Genomic DNA, 27521 nt, shown 5'->3' with positions numbered 1-27521 from the left:
TTAAGGAGAGAGCCCTCTCCTGTCTGTGCCGGATTATTCCTCCTCTTTCCATGGCGGTGTCTGGTCGTTCCCAGCATGAGTACTCCATTCATCATTTCCTCCTCTCCTCCAGAGATCAGCTAATGTCCATTGCCTTGAATTGCCACTAAATTGTGTGCTCCTTTGTTACAGTGCCTACCTGCCGCTTCAGTGCATGCCTTGCCTCAAACCCGCCTCGTCGGAGCTCCCTTTGTTCGTTCCCACTCCTGTTGAGTGTGCCTTCAGTTTAGTTATTATCCATTTATACGAATGCGCTTTCTGTGGTTTGTTATTGTTAATAAATTTTCATTCACGTGATTTCTGTGTCCGGGTCTGCATCCTTGGGTCCAAACTAAACCATTTGGCAAAAGCCTGTTTTGCCTCTCATTATCAGAGGTAGGATCACAAAACACAATTAAGCTAACCTTAACTCCAGTCTAAACCCTGAAATTTAATGATTTTCCATTGTGGAAACTTGCCTTTTGTCCCCATAAGGAAGGTGAGTTCCCACAATGTGACAATGTAAACAGATGTATGTCCCCACAGCATGAGGAATACATGGCATACACACACACACACACACACACACACACACACACACACACACACACACAGAGTGAAAATGATGCCAGTCACGCTGCTATTGCAACTGGAAAATACAACCACGATTCCAAAAAAGGTGGAAGGCTGTGTAAAACACATATAAAACATCAAGTGATACTTTGATAATCCTTTTTGACATTTACTCAATTGAAAACAGTATAAAGACAATATATTTCATGATTTACCTCATCAACTTGTGTGTATTCTGAATTTGATACAGCAACATGTGTCAAACACATTCGGACAGGAGCATCAAAAGCCTGGGAGAGTTGTGGAATGCTCCAAAAACACGTGTTTGGAACATTCCACAGGTAAACAGGTTAATTGGTGACGGATGTCAAACAGATGACTGTATAAAGGATATTACTACATGGGCTCAGGAACACAAAATCACTGTGAGTAAACATACTTGGTTTGGAATTGACTGCATTTAGTTTTTATTTACATTTTACAGAGTTTCCAACTCTTTCAAAACATATATATATATATATATATATAGATAGATAGATAGATAGATATATATATATATATAGATAGATAGATAGATAGATAGATATAGAAAAGATTCTCGCTATTTCTCTATTAAAGTGTGTCCTAACAGTTCTATTACTGCCTTCGTCCCCTGTGTTTTGAGTGTACCAGCAGAGATCTTGAGGTGTTAAATTGTTTGCGGTAAATCCAAACTGCTTATGAATTCAAGACTCTCGCAACATGTTGTGACAGCTCAGCATTGTAAGGGAGTCCCACTGGGAGTCTTCTGGTCGGTTCAGCAAGGCCTTCCTCTTGAATCTACACAGTGTAGGATTAGCGGTCAAGCCACAGTGAATGAGAGAGAAAAATAAATATAGACATAGTCTCACATTTTTCAAGATGATCTTGGCCAAGAGCCTTTTTCTTCATAACCAAGGAAAACATTTGTAGTTAGGTGCTTTGCATAGTGTCTGTATAAAGTGCAGTAGATCCTTCAGTATTCTAGTGAAACTCAAATGATTTGTTTCAAAAGTTTCAAGTTTGAAAAGTTTTGAAATTGTTGAAACAGACTCAAGGACACACACAGAGTATCATCATATCACATGCAAACACAAATGTAGTGTATCACATCTGATTGGACAAGAGACCTTTGTATTCATGATGGTAACTAGGTGGGGGTTGATTATTTAAATATCAAGTTCAAAGCTTCTGCACAGTGGAATAGTAAATAATGATATACATCAACAATGACGTTTCACTATGGTATGAAACTTAAACTACAAGTCTTTAGTTATTGTAACTTCATGTCTTTGTTTCTTAAGAACACAGATGATGCTGTGGTTTTCTCACTGTAGTTGGTTAATATTGGAGAACTGAATTGCAGGAATCAAGGATCATGGAACCAGAGAGGACTGTCAACAGGTCGTACACCGTTCGTGACATACATCCCTGCTATGAATCAGATAATGGAGCTTACATATTTACAAGCAACCCTTCCCTAATATTTGTATTATTATATGTTTTCCTTGGCTCACTGTCTGTTGTTATAGTATGTGGAAACCTTCTTGTAATAATCTCCATCATTTACTTCAAACAGCTCCATGTCCCGACTAACTACCTCATCCTGTCTCTGGCTGTGGCTGACCTGCTTGTAGGAGTTTTAGTCTTTCCTTTCAGCATAGCATTTACTGTAACTTCGTGTTGGTATCATGAAGGGTTGCTTTGTAAAGTACGAAGTAGTTTTGATGTGACACAGCTTCTATTTTGAACTTATGCTGTATTTCTGTTGACAGATATTATGCAGTGTGTCAGCCACTCACTTATAAAAGTAAAATAAATGATCGTGTCATTGCCTGTGATGTGGCGCTACAGAGAGTGAATACACTGTAAGTCGTAGGGGTCAAAATCCAGTTGCTGCAAACATATGTTTGAGTTAATCAAATCAAGTAAACATCTTCTATATTGAAGTCCAGGTAAGGTTACGTATGAGCATATACTGTTTTTAGACAAAATCTAATGAAATCCTGTAAAACTTGTGAAGAAATAAAGCACTCAAAATCTCTCCACGGCAACCGCTTGAGATTTCAATGGGTGTGTATTGCACGGAATGTTCGCGCTAGAGTGGAGAGGATTAACTGCCAGAGTGGAGAGAAGCTCTGAAAATTGGCTGAAACTTTCATCTTTCCACGCTCCTCCAAAGCACAAATTTCACTCTACACGCGTGAAACTTTCCAAGGTTGTAGTGCCATTTGCGCTGATTCTCACGATGTGCCTGGCTAAGCGATAGGAATTACAGTATTTGAGTTCTCAGCCTCTGAGCGAGGAGAGCACCTCTGACCTCTCCCATAAGGTCCAATACAAATCAAAAACTGGCGAGACAGAAACCAGCCATTTTTTAACTTGCTGTAAAATCCGCATTTTTGAGCCCAGCGAAAAAAGAAAGTGATCAGCTTGTAGAGCAAAGCCTTGTGGCTCTCACGGTGAAAAAATTTCGGCAATAGGGGTTTCGGTCTTCGTGTGAGAAGCGTTTGTTCGAGGGGTGCGCAGGGGCCAAATTCAGACGTTTCTCAGGCTCGTCTCATGCGTTTCCCATAAGAAATGAATGGGACGAGCCGAAAAATGCGAAAAAATCTCCCCCTTTTTCAACGGACTACTGCTCCGGCATATGTTGACCTAGAGACGCCATTCGAACTTTCAAATGCAGACACAAGTCTCGTGTATTGGTGTATTAATTCTCATACACACACATATCGTCGCTGTCCGATAAAAAGCACGTATCTCCAAAACTCGTTTTTTTCAGGAGCATGAAAAAAGTGTTTTACTCGTCAATTAACTTACAAATTAAACCCAAAACACAGTAATTAGACACACTTAGGACTCGAAATGAAAACCTATAGTTACACGGTGATTAGCAACCCGTTTAGTATTTTAATCGGATTTACGTGCGTTGTTATGAGTGACATTGGACATACGTGTTTTTTAAATAATGCGTTCCAATGATGTCCGGTCATTTACGAGCCTCGAGTCTCCCGTTCATGTCCCACTAAATCCGTAAACTATTGATAGCAGGCTATCCTACATTTCCACATAGCACATTACCCTAATCTAAGATTTTTTTGGTATTTTGTGTTGAAATCACATTAGTCCATATAGGCGAAGAGTCATCTAATACTGTATTAACGCACATGCATCAGTCTGACTCGGTTCAAGGAAATCACAGAGTTTATCGTCTATCCCTTGCTTAAAACCTAACGTTATTTACCCAAAGATATCATCTAAACCCCTGTCATAATTTCTCCGTTCCTGCGTAACACTGCACCACACAAATTACTGCAGAAACTTACCTTTCGGCCTACGTGTATCGGTGGGCTATTAAGATGCTTTGTTACAAGAAACGGTGCAGTGTTTCCTCCTGAACAGATACATTTGGCATGCATGCATCATGCAAGGACAACATTAGCCTAGCGTTAGATGCTATAATAAGTCTGCCAAGTACTGACGGTATACAGTCTGTGTTTACGGACATGACAAATCATCTGATATACAGGCTAAGGTTAGCTAGCGGTTAGCCCTCAGGATTGAGTTGTACAGAACGAAAATATGTGAAATACTACGTGCAAATGACAATCGTGAATGTCTGTTAACTAGTCGAAAACTTGAACACAGTTGTCATACAATAGATTGACATACACGCATACGGGAGATACGCGCATTGATGGACACTTCTGACACCCAATGGAGATACGTGTTAAATATATGATGTAATAAAACGTCTTTCCATTGGTCACTTGGATCCCCAATGCTACCTGTTGCTAGAGGAGAATGTGAATATTCCTTAGCCAATGGAAAGTCAAAATCATTAAAAGTGGAGATACGTGTTTTTTATCGGACAGCGACGATATGTAAATTCAGCTGCAGCTATGTAGTAGCTTGACAATGAGCCACAGCCTAGCCTCTTACTGGTGAGTTATAAATGTTAGCGAGGTAATGAATGATGTTGCCCTGTTAGCATTAGCCACAATGCTAACATGCTAATGCTAACATGCTAACCTTGGCTAAAATGAATGTTCATTGCGTTCTAATGGTGGTTCCAAGGTTTTTAATGTGTTATTCGACATGCTAATATTAGCATGCTAATGCTAACATGCTAACTTTGATTAAAACGATTGTTAAATGCGTTCTAATGATGGTTCAGAGGTTTTTAATGTGTTATTTGACATGCTAATGTTAGCCTAGCATGCTAATGCTAACATGCTAACCTTGGCTAAAACGATTGTTCAAGGCATTCTGATTATGGTTCAGATGTTTTTAACGTGTTATTTGACATGCTAATGTCAGCTTAGCATTAGCGGTTGGCATCGTCCGGCAGCGGCACCCGTGGCCCTTTCAAAATTTCCCAGGGGGAAATTGTCTAGTTGAACCTATTCTTTGCTCCATTTAGAGAGCTTGACGCCCTGTGCCTGTGCGGCTTATTAGATTCAAAATGAAAATACAGTCAAAAGTACACACTGTGACATAAATGTTTTGCCATGACGGAACATCCAGCCATAGGTGAGCTGTGTGTATTACAGTCCTCATTTCCATTCTCCATTTTGGAACAAGTGTTTCATTCATATATGCATTGACTTTATGTCAGGATATTAGGTACACCTAAATGATGTCTCATGCCAGCATTAGACTACATGTATCTGGCCTGATTTTGATCCGATTTTGTTGTAGTCAATGAATTACCAGCATCTTGGCTGATCTACACACGTGTTGTGTGTCGTGCTAAACGTGTCTGGGATGCCTCACGAGACCCCAACGAAAAGTCTAGCATGTCAGAATTTCTTTGTCTTGACATGTCTGGTGTGACATCTGGCATGACATGTTCCTGAGCTTTGACCAATCAGGTGCTGCCTCCAGAGTGCAGTCAGGTAAGCACGGTGAAGAGGAGGAGGAGGAGAAGGAGGTGGAGGGATGCTGAAGTTGCTGCTGTCAGGAAAATTTCACTGAGCTGTGGCAACAGCACCCCTTCCTATTTGACCTTTCCTCACGGGAGTACCATGACCAAGTCAAAAAAGACAAATGTTGGCGAGAAATAGCGGAAGCACTTCATCAGCCAGGCGAGTAGCTTACTGTGCTGCCACAACATGATCCCCGGCACTATTGCGGGAATATGCTAATCATTACACCAGTAGCATATGGTTATATATTACTGCTCACTATTCATATATCCATTAGATATAGAAATAATTTCTTCTTTTATCGCTATGCCAGCATCACACACAACGCTTCTGTCAGTTTGATTGACAGTTGCTTCACCTGCCTCCCTGATGACATCTGAAATAAGACATGTTGTGAGGAGTAGTCATGCATGCATGTAGTCTTGCCAGTCAACCAACCAAGATACAACAAGAGTTTATGGCACTGTGATGGTGAAATAAAAGACCAAAACATTTTGCAGTCTGGTCCCAGCATAATACAGCCACAACCCTGCAATGAACCACGCCCGAGTTTAGCTAATTTAATTCAACTTGCTTTTGAGATGGGCTTGACCAAGAAATGCAAGACAGATTGGAAAGACAGTTTACTGAGGAGATTGATCCTGAGCCTCCAAAGTGTTGTAAGTCATGGTAGTACTGTTTCAGAGAGTGTTTTGTCCGAAGAACTCACTGAGGCCTTGGACAGTCTGTGTATGAATTTTAAAGGTTCAGTTGTGAAGGAAAATGTTTAGATTTATGTGCTTTGTGTTTTTCAAGTGGACACGATGCCATATTTCAGTTCTATTAGAAAATTAAATCATTTATTTAAAAACTTTTATTGAAACACTTACTAGTGAACAAGCATGCATGCACAAACACACACAGCTCATTTTGCATCTCATGTAAACAGAATGTAGGTCCCTAATTGGAATCACCAAGGCTTGTCTTCATTTAAGTAATGAGACAGGGATTTATAAATACTGTCCAAAGGTTCTTCACAGTGTCACAGTGACTAAGGACACACAACACTTTTCTTGCATAACCTGGTTTGTGTTACTAGGTCAGGGGGGGAAAGCTTAATAGAAAGTCTTTTTTTCTTCAGATGTCGCTGTTTTTTGTAGCTGTACACACACGCTCACCTAAATATTTTTAAATATTCTTAGCATTAGTGTTTTTTAAATTTTCTTTTCAGAAATCAAGAATCATGGAACCAGAGCTGACGATCAACAGGACTTCCATTGTTAATGACATACATCCCTGCTATGAATCAGATAATACAACTTATGTATTTACAAGTAACCCTTCCATATTATGTGTATTAGTTAATATTTTCCTTGGCTTACTGTCTGTTGTCACAGTATGTGGAAACCTTCTTGTAATAATCTCCATCATTTACTTCAAACAGCTCCATGTCCCGACTAACTACCTCATCCTGTCTCTGGCTGTGGCTGACCTGCTTGTTGGACTTTTAGTCTTTCCTTTCAGCATGGCATTTACTGTAACCTTGTGTCTGTACCATGAAGGTGTGTTTTGTAAAATACGCGACAGTTTTGATGTGATGCTGTGCACATCATCTATTCTGAATTTGTGTTGCATTTCCATAGATAGATATTATGCAGTGTGTCAGCCTCTCACTTATAAAAGTAAAATAAATGATCGTGTCATTGGGATCATGATCCTGGTGAGCTGGGGTATTTCTGCCCTAATTGGAATTGGCATCATAATTGCAGGATTCAGCCAAGGAACATGTGAAGAAATGTGCTCAGTTGATGTTATAATGGCAAACACTATGGGACCTGTTTTCTCATTTTACCTCCCAGCGATCATAATGCTCTGCATCTACCTGAAGATTTTCCTTGTTGCTCAGAAACAGGCAAACAGCATCCAGAACGCAACTTGTCAGAGCACAAAATCTGGAGCAACTGTTAGTAAAATGGAGAGGAAGGCCACCAAAACTCTGGCGATAGTTATGGGAGTTTTTCTCTTATGTTTGACACCTTACTTTCTTTGTATTGTATTTCAGCCTTTAGCTTATGTTACCCCACCAGTTACTGTGATTGAAACCCTTAACTGGCTGACATTGTCAAATTCTATGCTCAATCCATTCATTTATGGTTTCTTTTACAGCTGGTTCAGATCAGCTTTTAGAATGATCATATCTGGAAAAATATTTCAAGGTGATTTTTCTAACTAGAGATTTTTTGTATTATTGTGTTGAAATTTTGACATGTTAATAAAAAAAATATACAGTTATTTATCTCAATATTGCACACTGTCTATGCATTGTATATTTTTTTTGTTTAGCTGGTAAGAGTAACAGAATTAAAAAAACAACAGTGCAATGTTAAAATATACAGATGAAGTATGTTGTGCTGCCGAATTTCCATTTAAATTAATCATATCATAACTTTTTGTAAAAGTTTGTTTTGTAAAGCTTTTTGTGACCACGTGACTGATATTACACAGTATGCAGTATAATCCATGAACAGATAGGCCGAGGTGTCAGATATTAGATTTTAAGATTGCACTGCTCAAGCAGCAGCCTGTTCTCACAGTGACTTTTGTATCTCACGACCTAGTTCACTGGACAGACTGGGGGTAATGTTGACCTCCACGTCACAAACTTGCTCAGGCAATGTGACAGTGAGGGAGTCCACACAAGAGATTAACATTAAATAAACAAATTTATTAGACTAAAGCCAACACAAATGAACAGTGAGGTGTGGAAATTAGCAATGTCAACAATGAAAGCAGTGCATGGATGTGGAACAGTGGGATGCAGATCCCTAAAGAAGAAAGAACGAGAAAGAAAAAAAAAAAAAAAAAAAAAAAAAAAAAAAAAAAAAATATATATATATATATATATATATATATATATATATATATATATATATATATATATATATATATATATATATATATATATATAAAGGCAATATAAAAAAACAATATTAATACTAAGAAAATATGTAAATAACATATATACAACACAATAAAATGTACAACAATAAAACAAATATATATACTGAGCATTGGATGTGCAAAAATTTGAAGTTGGATGTGCAAAACTGAAATGGAAAATATATATTAGAATTACTATATATACTGAACATTGAATGTGCAAAATTGAATTGGATGTGCAAAATGGGAAAATATATATCAGAACAGATATATTTTTTACCATTTCAATTTTTGCATATAATTCTGATAATTATATTTTGCATATAATCATGAAAGAAAGCATCTGTTTTCCTAGATAGCAAACTATTAGTTGTGAGTCTCTGCCATATTATCTGCCAAGGGAGTTTACATGCACCAACACCACAATACTTTAATTGCCATCTCAAAAGATTTCAACAGTGTGTCTCTCTCAGCAACACTGCATCTGTCTTGCAGTTTGTAAACTGCCCTAAAATGGAAAACAAAACTTCCAACTGTATATCCTACTGTATGCAAATATCAAGAGTATAGACTTCAGTTTCATGTTCCATAGTGTAATGGGAATCACTCCACTTTGGGCTGTCACTGCACATCCATGAGCTCTGCAGGTGGGATCCCCTTCTTGTAAAATACATATCATGTTCTAGACATCTAGTTAAGTTTTATGTTACTAGCGGGCATTTCTAAACAATGTTGACAGCGCACTATGACCCTGCAGTGTAATACAGTGCACAGTTATGCTTATGTGTTGGAATATGGGAAGTCTATGGTTGAGATCTGTAATGTCAAAGGGAAGAGATGTCTAACAGCAACATATAGCACTTAAAATATTCAAATTGTGGTGTACATTGTTGACCGCTGGTAAACAAGACTTTACTCACCCGTGTTGACACACACACACACACACACACACACACACACACACACACAGCGTATCATTACTCATAACATCTAGATTGTGTAGCAACTGACACAAACTTTCTCACAACTGATACGTCAGCTGAGGAATAAATTACTTATGATAATAAGTTAGGGCTTGACATACTTCATCATCACACATTAATCATGAATATAAAAATAAAATGACAATGTCTTCTGTCTGCTGAGAAGAGCTGGTACTGCTGGAACTGTTTTTATTTGTGCTGAAAAAAATATTATTGTTAAAGAACCAGGAAGCATGGACCTTCAACTATTTTTAATGGAACTAATCCTCTTCAGGACAAATATAGGCCTACCTGTAATGACTCACAAAATCTATCATGCCCAAGGGCAATCATGAAGGCCCTGGAGCGGCTGATCCTTGCCCACCTGCACCCCCTGGTGAGCTCGTCCATGGACCCACTGCAGTTCGCGTACCAGCCCGGGATTGGAGTGGACGATGCCCTCATCTTCCTCCTCCATTGAGCTCTGTCTCACCTGGAGTCGCCTGGGAGCTCTGTTCGTATCCTTTTCCTGGACCTCAGCAGTGCTTTCAACACTATCAGGCCAGCCATCCTGAGAAACAAGCTGGAGCGTTCAGGGGTGGACCAATACCTCACATGCTGGATAGTGGACTACCTCTCCAACCACCCACAGTATGTGAGGACACGGGACTGTGTGTCAGGGACTGTCCTCTGCAGTGTAGGGGCCCCCCAGGGAATGGTGCCGGCGCCGTTCCTCTTCACACTCTATACGGCTGACTTTTCCCACCTGTCACCCACCTGCCACCTGCAGAAGTTCTCTGATGACTCTGCCATTGTCGGCCTCAGCACAGATGGGGATGACAGGTCATACAGAGGACTTATCCAGGATTTTGTGGACTGGTGCCGATCATTAGCGGGTCGACTAGCGTTCAAAAACCCCCATCAACCCGCTTATTTCAGTGGGGATGCAGCTTATAGTTACCAGGCTGACGCGTTTTTTTTTTTTATATGCGGTCGACCCGCTTTCAAACGGCATAGGGCTCCTTTCCCACTGGCCAAAAAACCCACATGCAGCCAGTGGGCTGCGTGGCCGTTCACCCCCACTGCTGCGCGTTGCCATGGATACGGCACACCTGAAAACACCTATCACCTATCACTACATGTTTATACAGCATCTAACTCTACATAAAAAAAATATTCATACACTATGGCGGTGGTCAGTGTTTTTCCACTCCCCTTCCTCATGGACCATAAGTTGCTCTGTTATTTTGCTGTCTTGTCAATCCTGCGCAAGGTTGTTTGAGTCACAACATCACATATATAAGCGGGTTGATCCAGGTATAATATTCCCACAGTTCACACCGTTCCCGTAATAATGAGGACAGGTCTCGCACTGTTTCACTCCTATAAGAATATATTGTCTGTGCCGAATACTTGTTACAGTCGAATATGAGGCTCAACCCTACATTAACTTGCTGTTTCAGTCTGGCAGCGCTAGCCAGCTAGCGCTACATGCTGACATATTTCCAAAAATGAATGAACATGAAATATTCATCACAGGTTTAATATCTTGACGGATCATTTGAGATGGAGAGACATTAGACGACCAATGCACATTACCAACAGATGAATTAACTAAGCTAAAATAATTTTAAATGTACTTACTTGGACGGCTCGGCTCCGAGAAAAAAAGATGGCGGTCGGCTCGGATTTAAAGTTCAAAACTACGCGTGAAGTCACATTGCGGGCGCATGCGTGTTGGTTGAAATGCCCACCTTGACGTATTTTCTGAAGTTAACTGAATGGATTATCATGGGTTTTTAATGAGTTTCCACGCTTTTTTTCAAGTTGAAGTTGTTGTAACTCTTCTTACTTTATTGTAATGGGCAATGAGTTCTCTCAGCTTGACAGCAATAGTCCTTCTGACTAAAAGTCCAAATCCCTTTTAACAGTGCAGGGAAAAGATCAGGGAATATACTCAGCACTGGGAGTATTTTGATAGGTCTACAATTTGAGCAAGTGAAGCTTGCTTTTCCATCTTTGGGTAATGGTATGATGTTAGACTCTTTCCAGATTTCTAGAAAGGTTCTAATGAGTAAGCATCTAATAAAAATGTCACATATTGGTTTGAAAAGCAGCCTTGGTCAGTTTTGAGTGGAGGATTTTTGAGATGAGGGTGTTGATGGCAGAGTTGAAATCCACAAACAGGATCTTTGCATATGTTCCTTGGTGATCAATGTGTTGCAGGATGTAGTGCTGTGTTATGTTAACTGCATCTTTCACCAACCTGTTTCTTTAGTAGTAAAATTGTAGGGGGTCCAACAGGGGGCCTGCAATGTCTTTCAGGTGAGTCAATAGCAGTCTCTCGTGACCACAAATGTCAGGGCAAATCCTGTAGTCATTTAATCCTGAGATGGAGGATTATGGAGATTTGTCTTGAATTCAAATCCTGGTTTCCATTGGACAAGACCCACTGAAAATCAGGGACATCTCCGTGACACTGCCATGACATTAATGAAGTCAAATGACACAGAGAACATCACATCAATATGACAAAGCAGAACAACACAGTCAAACAACAGGGAGAGTATATCACATCTGGATGGCATTCATGACAACAGAGGACGACATGTAAAATGACACAGTCAGAAGATAGGGAAGATGACAAAACTGGTTGACATGCAAAACAAATCAGTCAAATGAGTGCAACAGGACAACAGAGATATAGTTTGTTGAATTGAATTGAATTGAATTGAATTGAATTGAATTGAATTGAATTGAATTGAATTGAATTGAATTGACAGAGACAAATATTTTGTCAGGTCACCAATCGACAGAGACAACCTGATTGTCAAACTAGTTTTGTCACAACTGAAGTACATTTCAAAGTTGAATAGATATAGACAAATCTACAACATGCTGCTGTTGCAGCATGCTGCTAGAGACCAGTAAGGCAAGTCTGTTGGACTGGCATAGGTGTGGCAACCACGTGTGAAAAACTTCGGACAAATTGGGTTTGGCAAAGCTATATTGACCACCTGAGTATGTGTGGATTCATTTGCATGTTTTGTTTTTTTTTGTTTTTTTCACACTTTGTTTATTGACTTTTTCATTAATAACATAAACAACAAACCCAATGAACTCACAAAAGCCCTCCTTTTCCTCTGTGCATTTGATACAGGAATATCCGGATTAAAATGGTATAATTTAGCTTGTGTAATATATGTCCTGAGCAACCATTTATACAATGAAAGCAGACAGTTTGCCTTTGATGTTAATAGTTTGGGTTTGGGCCAGAAGGCATGTTTTCTCCCATTCCTCTACCGAGATGTCCTGCTGCAGGTCATTTTTCCATGCAGGTAGATAAGAGTTGTCTTTAGAACCTGCTACTGTAGTAATACATCATAAAACATGGACAACTGGCCTCTGTCGTATAGGTGCTTTACTGTGACTTTTTCAATGGCAGACAGCGGGGAGTAAACAAAACTCCTAATTTGCAAGTATTTGAAAAAATGCTTCCTTGGAAGGTCATACTTATTGTTGGAATGACATTAGAGTTCCTTCGTTATACAGATCTTTTATTTTGCTCAGTCCTCTCTCCGTCCAGTTTGAATCCCAAATCACATCACCCTGGTTTAAAGTTATTATTAATTTATTATTTCCCCAAATAGGGGTGAAACATAAAAGTTTAGTTGATTCATTCAAAAAGGTGTGAGCCTCATGCCAGACTGATATAGTGTTATTGAGGAATGGATGTTGTGCGTTTTCTAAGTATTTTGGTTCGTGCTGAATAAAGGTACAAGCACAATGGAAGTTCCAGTGTACTATTTTCTGTCCCTATCCAGGCTGGAACTTCTGTACTACAAAAGTAATGCATGGCAGCCTGGAGTTGGGCTGCCTAGTAATAAAGTTTAATGTTAGGCAGTCTAAGCCCTCCACAATCATGTGGGAGGTAAAGGAGAGAGAGAGTGACGCAGCCAAGGGCATTTATATTAGCCATTGCTTGGTTTCCTCCTTTCCCCTTGTGTTTCCCTGTGTTTCCTTGCCCCCCTTGTGGTCTTGTCTGTCTCTCCCTGTCTGTTCAGGTCCGTGCTGTGGGCTGCACCTGCCTGTCCTGCCTCCAGGCTGTTCTCCTGAGTTCTCTCTGAGTTTATCACTGTTGAGTTGCCTCTTTCTGGCCCGAGTGTGTTCCACACACACTTAACAGTTTATTGTTCCATATAAAGCAGGTGAAGCTTTTTTTAAGTGTGGAAAAGAAGGAGGCTGGTAGGGGGAGAGGGACTGACTGGAATAGATATAAAAAATTTAGGTAGGATTGACATCTTGATAATATTAATGTGTCCTATTGCAGAGACAGGGGCATATAGAGGCATTGTGCTCCATTTCTCTGATTCTCCTACTTCTTTTACCAGGGGATCATACTTGATTGGGATGATTTTTCCAATGTCTGGGGTTATTTTAATTCCTAAGTAAGTGAATCCTTCAGTGGTGATAACAAAGTGTGCATAGACTGGTGGACCCTCTCTCTCTTCTTTCCTGAATTTCCTGAAAGTCTCCAGAAGGTGACATAGCGCCTTTATGAGGTTCCCAGATTCGTCAAGAACAAAACAAAATCATCCATGAAGAGAGACAAACGATGCTCCGTCTTGCTTATAGTCATGCCTGTGATTTCAGCCAACTGACCGATTGCCATGGCCAGAGGTTTGATGGCAAACAAGAATAATAAAGGGGACATAGGGCAGCCCTGTTGTGTAAATCTGCAAAGATTAAAAGGCTTTGATATTTGGTTGTTAGTTATAATCTCTACTATCATTTGGGTGTATAATAATTGGATCCATTTAAGATACTTCTCCCCAAATCCAAATCTTTTTAAAGTATCAAAAAGATACCTCCACTTGATCCTGTCAAAAGCCTTTTCAGCGTCTAATGACAGGATTGCATGGTCCCTGGCATTCTGTTTAGCATATAAGCACAACCTAAATGTGTTTTGAAATGCTTCTCTACCCTGTACAAATCCATTTCGGTCGTTGGTGATCAGATTGGGTATGACTTTTTCAATTCGCTTAGCCAGGGCCTTGCATAGTATTTTGGTGTCACATAACATTAAAGATATGGGATGATAAGATGCTCTTTCTGAGGAAGGTTTATCCAACTCCCTGACATTCGAGAGTGTACAACTGGGCATAATATACTTTGGACTGGACTGCACGGTGGAGCAGCAGGTAGTGCGCGTACCTCACAGCAAGAAGGTTCGATTCCCAGGTCGGGCCTTTCTGTGTGAAGTTTGCATGTTCTTCCCGTGCATGCGTGGGTTCTCTCCGGGTACTCCGGTTTCCTCCCACAGACCAAAAACATCTTCATTAGGTTAATTGGTGACTCTGAATTGCCCCTAGGTGTGAGTGTGAGTGTGAATGATTGTTTGTGTATATATGGGTGTACCTCGCCTCCCGCCCATTGACAGCTGGGATAGGCTCCAGCCCCCCCGCGTCCCTGAAAGAGATAAGCGGCATAGAAAATGGATGGATGGATACTTTGGATTTGTACTTAGTGTAGCTTATGATCTGGCCCCTTAAGTATGCCTCGAATGCCTCCCATTTAATTGCAGCACTGGTTTGGTTTGTATTGAGAGAGAAGTATTCATCTTTTTTGCCATCAAGAAATGTTACAAAATCTGGGTATTGCAGCCAACTAGATTGAAAGTGAAATCTAGGTGGTGAGGAGTTTATATCGGATATCGGATACTTGTTGTATGGGATGGGAAGTATCGATGCCAGGAGAACAATCATGTGTCGGATCCATGTACACAATTAAAATCACCACCAATTACATTGTTTATGGAATCATCATTCTTTGTATGTATTTTTCATTGTTTATCTTATATTTTTGCACAACAGTTTTGTCCTTGTTGAGCTGTATGTCCTCTCTTCTTATGTAATACATGGAGTTTAATGTTTGAGCTGTTAGTCAAATTCCTTGATTGTGCAAACAAACTTGACAAATAAAGCCAATTCTGACTCTGAAAAATAGAGTGTGACTATTAGAGGAAATAAGACTCAGGTTAACTCAGCAAAAGGAAATCAGACTGTTGTGCAGCTATTTGGGAGCGACAGAACACCAGACTCGGTTAAGACAAGGTGAGGTAGACTCTCCGTTTACATCAACACTTGGTGCTCAATCTCACTGAAAGTAGACAGTGTTTCCCAGATGTTGAGCTTCTGATGTTATGTTGTTGACCATATTAGCTGCCCAGATAACTCACCAGTGTCTTTATTGCTGCTGTTTACTTTCCTCAGCATGCCAATTTTTAAAAATGCACCACAGTAGCTGGACCATACGAGGTAATCAGCCATCACATGAAAAAACTACCCAATGGTATTTTTATTATAGCTGGAGATTTTAAACAGACCTCAGAGTTGCTTTACCTTAATTCCATGAGCATGTCCAATTCCCACCTGGGGAAGCTATACCCTAGACCATGTTTATATGGTAGAAGGTTAATTTATTTCGCATTCTACAACACAGGGCTGTACAGTGAAATACAAGGTATAGTCCAAGAGTCACAGTGAACTGACTCACATTGGGCTACAATTCTGCGTGACTGCAGAAAGATGAAAAGCTGAAGTTGTTGTTATTTAGGCTGTTGTCTAAATGTGTCTAAACTATAAAGCTGAAACCTGAATTGTCTTCTTACTTCTAGCTTTCTTGTATTGGTTTTTATTCTATTTCTGTGTAAGTACATTCACAGCAACAAAGAACAGTCATATTCCATGTATGTGTAAACATACATGGAGAATTAAGCTGATTTAGAAAAGCAGGAAACATTTCTTATTTCAGGAAGGTTTTCATGCTGCATCATGGACCAGGGAGACGTGGACATTTACGTGACCTTATGGTCACTAGAATGTGAAATCTTAAGTTTTGCTTTAAGAGTTGCTTGACTAATTAATTTGAAAGAGGTCACTTTAACTGGTGTCTTTGTATGGGAGATTAAACACATGCACCAGGAGTTGTATGATAACTCATCATACTGACCAACATAAAATGCCACTCCCTTGAACATAATATGCAAATGAGCCCACGATAATGAATTTAATCCATGTGTCCTCAGCGGCACAGAGACCAAAGACTGTTAGTACTACAGACGCACAAGCCAGGATTAATAGCCATGGTATTAAACATACAGAGCATTAAGATTAACTTAAGATTTCTGTCTACTGCAAACTGGATACTGTTGTGTTATATTTTCTTGATTTAAGACATGTTATTACAAATGTTACATGAGCCTTAATGACCATCTAAGGCATGGAACCTAAATTCTTTGTTAACAGGTCTGATGATGTTGTTGAAGACAAACATCTCTGTAATGAATCAGCAAATGCGTCTGACCTAACAGCTGTCACCTCTTCATATTTATTATGTATTTTCATTGGCTTCTTATCTGTTCTTATAATGTGTGGAAACCTTCTTGTAATAACCTCCATTGTTTACTTCAAACAGCTCCACACTCCTACAAACTACCTCATCCTCTCTCTGGCTGTGGCTGACCTGCTTGTTGGCGTAAATGTGTTGCCTTTTAGTGCAATACTGGCTGTACGCTCATGTTGGCATCTTCAGGATTTCCTCTGTAAGATCCGAGGTTGCTTTGACATCTTTCTGTGTGCATCATCTATTTTGAACTTGTGTTTCATTTCTGTTGACAGATATTATGCTGTGTGTCAGCCTCTGAGGTATAGAACTAAAATAAATGTCCATATTATTGCGATCATGATCTTGGTGAGCTGGACTTTTTCTGCTCTATTTGGAATTGTCACCACAATTCGAGGAGTGAACCATGGACAATCTAACAGGAAGTGTGTTCTATTTCAAAGTTCATCAGTCATCACAACAGCTTTTGGATTTTACCTCCCAGCAACAATAATGTTTAGTATTTACCTAAAGATTTTGATGGTGGCACAGAGACAGGCATACAGCATTCAGAAAACAACCTGTCAGAGCACAAAGTCTGGAGCAACTGTCAGTAAGATGGAGAGAAAGGCCACCAAAACTCTGGCTATTGTTATGGGAATTTTTCTCATCTGTTGGACTCCTTTCTTTCTTTGTATAACCTTTAACCCTTTGAGTAACTATACAATACCGGCCCCTGTGATTACAGCATTTAAGTGGCTCGGATGGTCAAATTCAATGCTCAATCCATTTGTCTATGCTTTCTTTTACAGCTGGTTTCGATCAGCTTTCAGAATGATCATTTCTGGGAAAATATTTCAAGGTGATTTCACTAATTCTAAGCTCTTTTGACTCATTATGAGTCGTTCAGCACTGAAGATGAATCTCTTGTTCATTGCATGTCAAATATACTTACATACACATTGTCACTGTACTGTGCATAAACCTGTACATCTGTATGTTGAGCCCACTGATAACCCTTTAACCAGTGTGTAAACTCAATGTATATGTCTGTTAATAAATGTTGGATCCATATATCTCAATGAGTGGCTCTTTTGCAAGATATATTCAGTTATTACTGTGTATTCTGTTGAATGTGCGAAGACATCTCTGAATTTTTGTCTGTGTGAATATTAATAGTCCTTTTTAAAGTCTTGACCTTTGCTTCCCTTGCTACAGCACACAAAGCTTTAAACAGACCTGTAGGGAAATAATGAATGGTGAAATGATCTGTCTCTTACAGCAGTTTTCAGTCAGGGCTTCCATTATTTGACCTGGCTGCAGATGTCAGATGTCAAAGACATCATTCAAAGTGATATGAAATAAAGAAGAGTAACTGCAAAGTACTGAATAAGACTTGTGCATGAACATTAATATCTAGATCAGTACTTTCACCAGCAAGTTGTGCATTGCTCACAACACTATGAATGTTACACTAAAGAAGGATAACTTCTCTGTTTCACTGCACAAAACCAGCCTTTTGCCTCATGCTGTCCTGTACTAAATTAATAATAAAGTACTAAATGAGACTTGTGCATGAACGCTAAAAACCAGCTTCAGTAAAAAGTGTCTGTCTTGTGTCATGCTGGCCTGCCATTGTATTCACGATTAGAAAATATGTTTATTAATATTCACTCCAACATTCCTCATATATCTCATATTTTCATCTATTCTAAATGTCCACTTTCATGGCCTTTTACAATTATCAGTCGTCAGCTGACACTGAACTTTATATATTTAGTGCTATTGTTAGGATCCTGTCTCTCCCTGTGTGTCTCCTCTCCTTTTTCCCTGTGTGTGTGTCTGTCTGTCTACCCCTGGATCCATGGCTGGGCAGCCCCTCACCTGCTGCCAGCTCCTCCCACTGCGACTCACCTGCAGTCACTCTCCCTCATCAGGGAGAGTATTTAAGACGTGGACTTCCTGCTCCTCGTCGCCGGATTATTCCTCTTCTCCATGTCGAGTTTGATCAGTTGGTTCGTAAGTACAAGTCTTGTTGTCTGTTCACTTCTTCAGAGAAAGTTTGTTTTTTGTTGTCCCTATTTTCCAGCCATTTATTGTGCTGTGTTTTTCTTTGTTTCAGTGCCTGTCTGCCGCTTCCACGCGTGCCTCGATCCATACCTGCTTCGTTGGTGCTCCCTTAGTTCATCCACTCCGTTTGAGTGCGTCTTTTGTTTGCTTCGTCTCCCACTCCATTTGAGTGCGCCTTTTGTTTGTTTATTATTCCGCTCGTTGAGTGTGTTTTCTGTTCTTCGTTTTGTTAATAAATTTGTCCTTGGTTTTACACAATTCCTGTCTCCTGGTTCTGCATCTCTGGGTCCGAACACTTGGCGGCTGCAAAGCCCTAACAGCTATAACTTTATATCTGGCCTCTGGTGTGGTATAAACTAATCAAAGCACAAAAGACACATTTGTGTGCACTCTGTCACCTTATTTACATTCAACGTACACGTGTTAATCACTGAAAATTTTAAATGTGTACCTCATAAATACAATCATTAAATATCTATTGACTAAAGATGGAAAAACTGTTTGTCCATGATGTCACCCATAAGATTCTCAAGAGACTTTGTGAAGCTCAGGCTCCGGATGACACTATCTTGGCAGTGCTTGACTCCGCTTGACTCCACTAAACTCCTGGCAAATCCAGAAATGGGTAGGGCTGGGCAATATGGCTGAAAACTGTATCATGCTAAAAGTTTTTTATATCGGTCGATATTGATAATTATTGATATTTTTTATGACCTATTTAAAATAAGGACCAGGAGAAAAATACATTAAATTTAAACATTTTTATTTTAAATTTGACCTTCCTCTGATTATAATCCTCTCAGCTATCAAGGCAGAAAGGAAAGGAAATGTCAACACAACCATGGAAAATGCTCAAATAATAAATGTAAATAAAAGTCTAAAAATGTAAACAGAGAGAAACCTGAGAATTTTTTTTTTCTGCATGTTTAGTGCCAGGAAATTGAGCTGATTCACCTTCTGGTGAATAAAATGTTTTCAAATATGTGCAGTGTTTTGTAAAAAAAAAAAGAAGCAAAAACTGAGGTAGACTTGACATCTGTAACATACAAAAAACAAAAAACATAACAGACAGCACAGTAAGATTGATTGAACTATAAAACCAGCCTAGACATGAACAACTTTAGTCACTCTTCTTACTCTAAACATACATGAACTATTCAATTATATTTTTATTGCAAGTGTGTTTAAAAAAAAAAAAAAAAGCACTTGTAAGAGGTGTTGTAACCTGGCTTCTCCTCAGTGCTCAGTGAAGCATGTCTTTAGCTATATGATATGCTGCTGCCTCCGTTACGTCTTTGTGCCTTTTAGATGATTTGTCATCAGGCACTGAAGCAGATACCTCTGCATGGTGGTCTGCTGCTTGTGCAGTGGTGCTGCGGTTGCAGATGTTGTTGGACCTTGGCGGATATGGCTGTACCCCAAAGGGTGAGCACAGCTAAGGTGGTTAAACAAGTTTGTGGTATTACCGGTCTCGCATGATTTCCAGACCATATTGGTCTGACTATGGTCCGACTTATAGAATCCAAAAAACTGCCACACTGGCGAGCTGACTTTCCCTGTTTTATCGACAATTTCTTTCTATCTCTCATCTCACTCCTTGCGAAGAATCAAACACGAGACAACGAGATGGCGCAACCGCACGTGATACTGTTACATGATTGGCGTGTCAGCGTGTTACTCCCACTGATCAGTGATTACTTCCTCCATTGCTCGGTTACCTGAGAGCGAGTGCCTTTGTTCATGCAACCAACCTTGCTTTGCAACCTCTGGTTTCTTCTGACGAAGAAAAAAAATTATCGAATGTTTTATCGAACGCATTTTTTATTCTATTCAACAAAACTTGAAATGCTGATTAATCTGTTATTGACTTTATATTACACAAAATTATATGTGCTTCAATGGGCACCCCTGTGGCTTGGTTTGTGGGATGTGCACCCCATGGGCTCTATTTTCGATTCCGCTGCTGGCGTGGCACAGGGTGTGCACCCTGGCCCATAGTCCAGTTTTGACGGGAGGGGCAAATTCATTTATACTTTTGTTAGGTATCCAGGGTCGGTGCACGACACTAGAGTATTAAAGAACAGTGGTATGTTCAAGGGTGCTCTGTACCCTCCCCAAGGGTACTTAATCGTGGGTGATGGTGGCCACCCCTGCATTAGCCATCCAGTCGCCATCATCACCCTGTATCAAGAGCCACTGCAGGGGAGGGTACAGAGCAGGTTTAACAACCACCATGCCAAAGCTCGCTCAATTATTGAACACTGTCATCACCGCCTGTGCTGTCTTGCACAACATTTGCTTGACGGCTGGGGATATCCTTGAGCCTACGCTGGACCTTGATAACCCCTCAGTGCCTCCACCGCGTCCAGTAAGGGGGGAGCAGAGTGCTTCTGCTTGGAGGGACAGACTGGCTGCACAGCTCTCAGCCCCTCCTGTGCGTATTCCAGCCTTGCAGGAGCATGATTATTGAACAGTTTTTACCTGGCTATTTTTTGTTTCTACATGCACCTGATGTGTGTTTTTTTTTTTTTTTTGCCAGGCATTAGTTATGTGGCTATGGACCTTCAAATATATCTGATTTTTTTTATTACTGTGTTTATAGATCTCATTTATGGACTTGTATCTTAAAATACTGCTAATAGTGAGCTGAGTTGACTTACTTGATTTAACATTGTTTCCTTTATTTCTCTGGTTGTTTGTAATTGTGTTATGTGTTGTACAGCAAGCAGCCCCAAACAAGTTGACCTCAGTGTTCAGTAAAGTTTTCATATAATTTATATTTTTCATCAGTGTTGTATTGTTTCGTTTCGGTTTAGAGTTATTGGACAATCTTAGTTCATTATTAAGATCAAGGTTTCAAGTAATATGATGCAACAGTTTAACACAGTTTACCCAGTAGACATCCCCAAAATATGCACTAAAGCCTCATGCTACGTGTGTTGATTAATTTGACCACAGTGACTGAAACAAGCCACTACCTGTCTAGAGTTTTGCAAGTATGGTGATATTCGTTTGGGATTTTTTTATTATTATTTTTTTATTATTATTATTATTTTTTTTTTTACATTTTTGTGATGTCTGGTTTCTATTATAGCAAAAATGTGTTCACCTGTTCCCCAGGTTGAAATGTGTTTGGGCACAGCAAACTGAAATAATAACACAATTCAATTAGCACAGAAATTTATTCAAATGGAACCAAAGATTGATCGAGAAGCAATAACAAATTACAAACTGAGGTATTTTGGCCTTTCGAGTATTGGCAAAAGAAAAGGAAAAAATATTAAATAAATGCAACTTTAAATTAATTCTTTTTGACCAGTTCTTCAAAGAGGTTTAAAAACCTTTCAGTCTGCTCCTGGTTGGCCCTGAAGCACTCCTCTTCTTTAACAGCCTCCTCTTCCAGCAGCTGAACCAGCCTGCTCTTCCTTCTTTTGTAAGGACGGGGACAGGCCGACGTGGAGGGCTCACACTCCTCCATCCCTGGGGTCCTTGATGTCTCCCCTTCTCCCTCCTGTTCCTCCTCCTCATTCTCAGCTGCTGCTGCTGCTGATGATGATGATGATGATGATGTTGTCGGCCCACTATCTTCAGACAGAGGAGAGGCCACACCATCCGCTGGTGGCTGGTTTTCCACAATGTACGAATCAATCAGGACAGGAGGCACAATAGATGGCCTGCCCCCAATCGCCTCGTGAATCGGGGTAAACCAGGGCCATGTGACTGCTGTGGCCTCTCCTCTGTCCTTACCCATCCCTGTTGCAGGATTTTTGAGCTCCTGAAAATAGACAGGTCAAGGCTAAGGCAAGACTGTTGAACAAATGTGTGCCAAAATAAATTCATAACTTGGCAGAAAGCTTATTGAAATAAGATTAACAGAAACAAACAACCTGCATACCTTATATTTTCGTTTCAGGTTGTCCCATTTTTTTGAGACTTGATAAGGGCTCACTGTTGACTGGAGACCCAACTCAGTCAGTATACTTCTGACGGATGGAAAAGGGAGGCAAATAGCTGCATTCAAATACCTCGCCTGCATGCATTTGCCTATATACAAAGCAGGATTATCAACGTCAACTGTGTAAAGACATCTGCTACTATCATACATGAAATTAGTGCAGTATTATTACTGTTAGTAGCCATTTCTTTTCATTCAAACATACTTTATTGGGCTTAGAAAAATTATGTATTTCAATGCACAAATCACTCACCCCCAGGCCTGCTTAGCTGTAAAGCATCTTTTTAGCCATCCTGTAAAAGGATGGTCATGTTGCGCTCTCAGTTTGATTAAATTGAGGGTCTCCTCCAACCCTGTAAAACGTGATATTATGGTCAGATCTACAGTCAAACTGTTCTACTCCTGATTGCTATTGATGAGGTTTTCAATTTAATATACCGTAATATACCAAGAATTTTCATTAATTTCTTGGTGACAGATTCTATTGTTAAAAGGACACAGTTGAAACAAGATTCAAGATCACGGACTACTTACATTTGCGAAGACCTGCTCTCGGCATGATTCAAACGTGTGCCACATACGACACGCCCCTTAAATAATAAAAGACTTCTGCATAGGCTACACTGGTGTATCCTCACTCTGATCTCCTACAGAATCCTCCTCTCTCCTCGCTCCTCGTCTCCTTCAGGTGCATTTAAGCAATTGGAAGATCCTTCATCATGGTGGAGGGGAAACGCCTTCCAGGTCAACGAAGGAGAGAGGACACGAGGAGGGACAATTCAACATAATGAAACGCACCCTCTGAACTCATGGAGGACACATTAAGGGACTTAAGACATAGAGAGGCCAAACTGCATGTGCCGTGTCAACTGGGAGAGCAGCAGAGTGCACAGGAGAGGAGGGAGCACCTCGCCACCCAGCTTTGTCATTAAGTGAGTCCATCATCAGTTCAGCACCAGGAGAACACATGCATCACCAAAGTGGTTCACAGGTTACATCAATTACTTTCAAGTCTCAAGTGATGTCTCTGATCTGTGACTTGTTCGTTGTCCATTTGTCCCATTTCCTTTCAAATTCGGCTTGTTGGAACCAGTTCTTCAATGTCGGAGGATCCTCTTTACACCATTTCCTGGTGATTGCCTTCTTGGTTGCTGCTAGCAGTACTTTGACCAAATATTGAGCTCCACACTGAACATTTTCACTTGTCAGGTTACATAGGTATAGTATCTCACATGACTTTGGTATATCATATCCCAATATTGTTTTCAACTCCATCCATACATCATTCCAATATTTTCTCATTTGTGCACATTCCCAAAACACATGAAAGTGGTCTGCCTCTTGTTCCCCACACTGTCTCCAGCATGTTTGTTGTGTAGATAGAAATCTGCTCTTACAGTTTTTCTCAAATGCTAAAACACAAAAGCCAATCCTCTAAACCAAATGACCAGTTGTCTAAACACATTTACTAAATCTAGCCATCATTTGCCAATATCATAAACACATTTCACATGAAGACACAATTCACAAAACACAATCCTCCGTTCTCATAAATCTAAACACATTTTTCCTTGCTAAAACACAAATTGCAAAGGAACTCTGCCCATATTCTCAAATGAAAGCTCATGTGATGCAAAATGCTTGCCACAGTCAGCAATATTTGAACACAATGAACACACCTGGCGTCATTCATTACACACAACAACTCAAAATTGCAGACACCTGTTGCTAATGCTGTGACCACATGTATAAAAGCAAGTTCAGAGTGCACAGTTTGCTGAAGATTCCAAACAAACACAATGGATGAAGGCAGAGTCAGGGGAAGAGAGGAGCTGGCCATGGAAGAAGAGGAGCAGGCCAACGAGGAAGAGGAGTTCAAATCAGAGGAGGAAGAGGAGCAGGCCAACGAGGAAGAGGAGAAGGCCCAGGAGGGAGAGGAGAAGGTCCAGGAGGAAGAGCAAGACAACCTCGCACCATCATTACGGACGAGATGTGAGCAACAGTCATTGACCATGTCATTGTCCATGGCATGACAATGGCTGAAGCAGGACTAAGAGTCCGTCCAAACCTGAGTAGGTTCACCGTGGCCAACATTATCAGGGCATTCAGACAACACAACAGGTATTGTACTCTATTGCTTTCTTTGTCACAATACAGTTTTGCAAGCCTGTGAAAGTAGTCTATTGGTTTCAAATCAGTTGTTATTGTAAAACATGTCAATTGACAACACATGTTTCTGTCTTTAGAGTTGGAAGAATGCCATATAGAGGTGGGAGGGTTGCTATATTTACAGCGGCACAAGAAACCGTCATTGTGGATATGGTTCGTGAGAACAACCTCATCAGACTCCGGGAGATCAGAGACAAAGTCATTGCCGATAATGTCAACTTTGGGAGCATTGATGATGTCAGTTTGGCCACAGTAGACCGAGTTCTCCGGCGCCAAAAGATGCGAATGAAACAGGTCTATAGGGTTCCCTTTGAGCGCAACTCTGCGCAACACAAAGACCTACGTTACGAGTATGTGCAAGTAAGTATAGATCCATGTTCACAGTACAGTTAGTGGACATACTGTGTTGCTCAGTGGCCTACATTACTTCTGGACAATACTGTGCTACCTGATTGACTATTGTTCTGAACACCTGTGCACTTTCACATTTTCACAGAGGATATTACAGTTGGACGCGATGGCCAGACCTCATGAGTACCTCTTCCTGGATGAGGCTGGCTTCAACTTGCAGAAACGAAGACAAAGAGGCCGTAACATCATTGGCCAAAGAGCCATCACTGAGGTTCCTGGCCAACGGGGGGGTAATATTACTCTTTGTGCGGCCATGGGTTCGGAGGGGCTTGTCCACCGGCATGCTGTCCTTGGGTCTTACAACACCCAACATCTCCTCACCTTCCTAGAGGAGCTAAGAGACATCCTCCTGGACCGCCAACAACACCATCCTGGGCTCGCACATCCCATTTATGTGATCATTTGGGACAATGTCCGCTTCCACAGAACAAACCAAATCAGAGAGTGGTTCACCACCAACAGTAACCGGTTTTTAAACGTCTGTCTGCCACCCTACTCCCCTTTCCTGAACCCTATAGAGGAGTTCTTCTCATCGTGGAGATGGAAGGTTTATGACAGACAACCATACACTAGAGAGAACCTCCTAAGGGCAATGGAGCTGGCCTGTGTTGACATCCCAGTGGAGGCCTTCCAAGGATGGATTCGCCATTCCAGGAGGTTTTTCCCACGGTGCCTGGCAAGAGAGAATATAGCCTGCGATGTGGATGAGGTGATGTGGCCCGATGCAGCTCAGCGACATGATGCCGCACAGTGATTGTGGTGTGAATAAAGTAAATAAAAACACTTCACACCCTGAACATGTTTTCAAGAGTACTGTTGTGTGCAATAGATTCTGTTTTTGCATTGAGTTGTGTTACAGTAGTGTACATGCAGTATTTTCTATAGATTTATACTCTTCATATGAAACTCACAAATCTAAATGCCTAATCCTCTACAGAGATCTAAGAAGATCCGTTACTGTAAAGTTTCTAATAATATGCATTGGCAGTTATGAAACAAAGAACCTTCTCACAAATTGAGTATTGTGTTTTCAATTGTTTTGCTGTAGTGTGTAATGATGTGTATAGTGTTTACATTTTGAAAGGTTCGAGCTGCTCTTTTGGTGTAAAAGTTTGAGTTTTGAAGTGAGAAGGTGTGGTTGTGTTTATGTAGCTTGAGAAAAGGGTGTTGTGTTTAGACATTGGGGAACATTTGTGAAACGTTTGTGAAATGTGTTTTAGCATTTGAGAAAAACTGTAATCTTAGGAGTGAAAAAGAACTGGATTATATTTTTCCAGCAAAATTCTTTCCACATCCTGGAGCTGGTGGTGGTTCGCTGAACATCACATATGTTAAACCAATCTTCTTCAGATAATTGAATTCTAATTTCTTCCACCCATCTGTCCCTGATATACAGTGTGGAAGTTCCCCTGTTGTTTACCAGTCCTCTATACAGTGTAGATATCACTCACCCGGTGTTCTTATATGCTTTACTCATTGTTGTAATCACTTCATTCAGCTCATGTGGAAGCTCTGGTTTTATTTCTTTGTCAAAGTAGTCTCGTACTTGTAGGTATCTAAAGTGGTCAGAATCGTCCAAGCCAAAGTTTTCAATTTTACCCCATCTCCATTATTGTGCTTATGGCTGTAATGCCGTTGATACTCCATTGTTGAAACCAGTTATCCAATGTTCCTGGTTTAAATTTAGGATTATGAGCCAACCAGCTCAAAATTTTAATATCCTGCTCCAGATTGTATTTCCTGACCACTTTGAACCAGATTTCCAGAGTTCATTTTGTGATGGGGTCAAGTCAACTTATCCTTATGCTTTCTTATCCGTTTAGCTAATATTTTTGTTGCTTTGGGACCCGATTCGTAGAATATACTGCGTGTGGGGCCGGATAAAAAGTATAGTCCTTCTCAAGTGGATGTAATTCCCTCCCTATATCCATAATTCCCAAATCTACCATACCATATTTATATAATGAGTCAATTGTTTTTTACTGCTTTTTTGTGCTAGTAGTGTCCAGCAGTGTCCAGTGTTTGTACTGTTTAGTGTCCGATTAAGGGTAGTGTTAAAATCGCCTCCACATATCAATATCCCTTCTGTTTCCTGAGCACTAACTTCAAATAAGT

General features: G+C 40.3%; 2 protein-coding genes across 2 annotated transcripts; both read left to right on the top strand.

Moving 5' to 3' along the window:
- Positions 1-1987: 1987 nt before the first annotated feature.
- LOC139348061 (trace amine-associated receptor 1-like) lies at positions 1988-7749 on the top strand. The gene is made up of 2 exons (XM_070988011.1): positions 1988-2315; positions 7079-7749. Exons 1-2 carry the CDS (start codon positions 1988-1990, stop codon positions 7747-7749), a joined length of 999 nt encoding a protein of 332 aa, XP_070844112.1.
- A 9097-nt stretch (positions 7750-16846) lies between these two features.
- LOC139348060 (trace amine-associated receptor 1-like) lies at positions 16847-17692 on the top strand. The gene has a single exon (XM_070988010.1). The coding sequence runs from the start codon at positions 16847-16849 to the stop codon at positions 17690-17692; it is 846 nt and encodes a 281-aa protein (XP_070844111.1).
- Positions 17693-27521: the final 9829 nt, after the last annotated feature.

Source organism: Chaetodon trifascialis, chromosome 19, assembly GCF_039877785.1.
Source record: "Chaetodon trifascialis isolate fChaTrf1 chromosome 19, fChaTrf1.hap1, whole genome shotgun sequence".
Lineage (NCBI taxonomy): Eukaryota > Metazoa > Chordata > Actinopteri > Chaetodontiformes > Chaetodontidae > Chaetodon > Chaetodon trifascialis.
The sequence above is the reverse complement of the archived record's forward strand: the minus strand, read 5'-3'. Positions and strand labels throughout refer to the sequence as shown.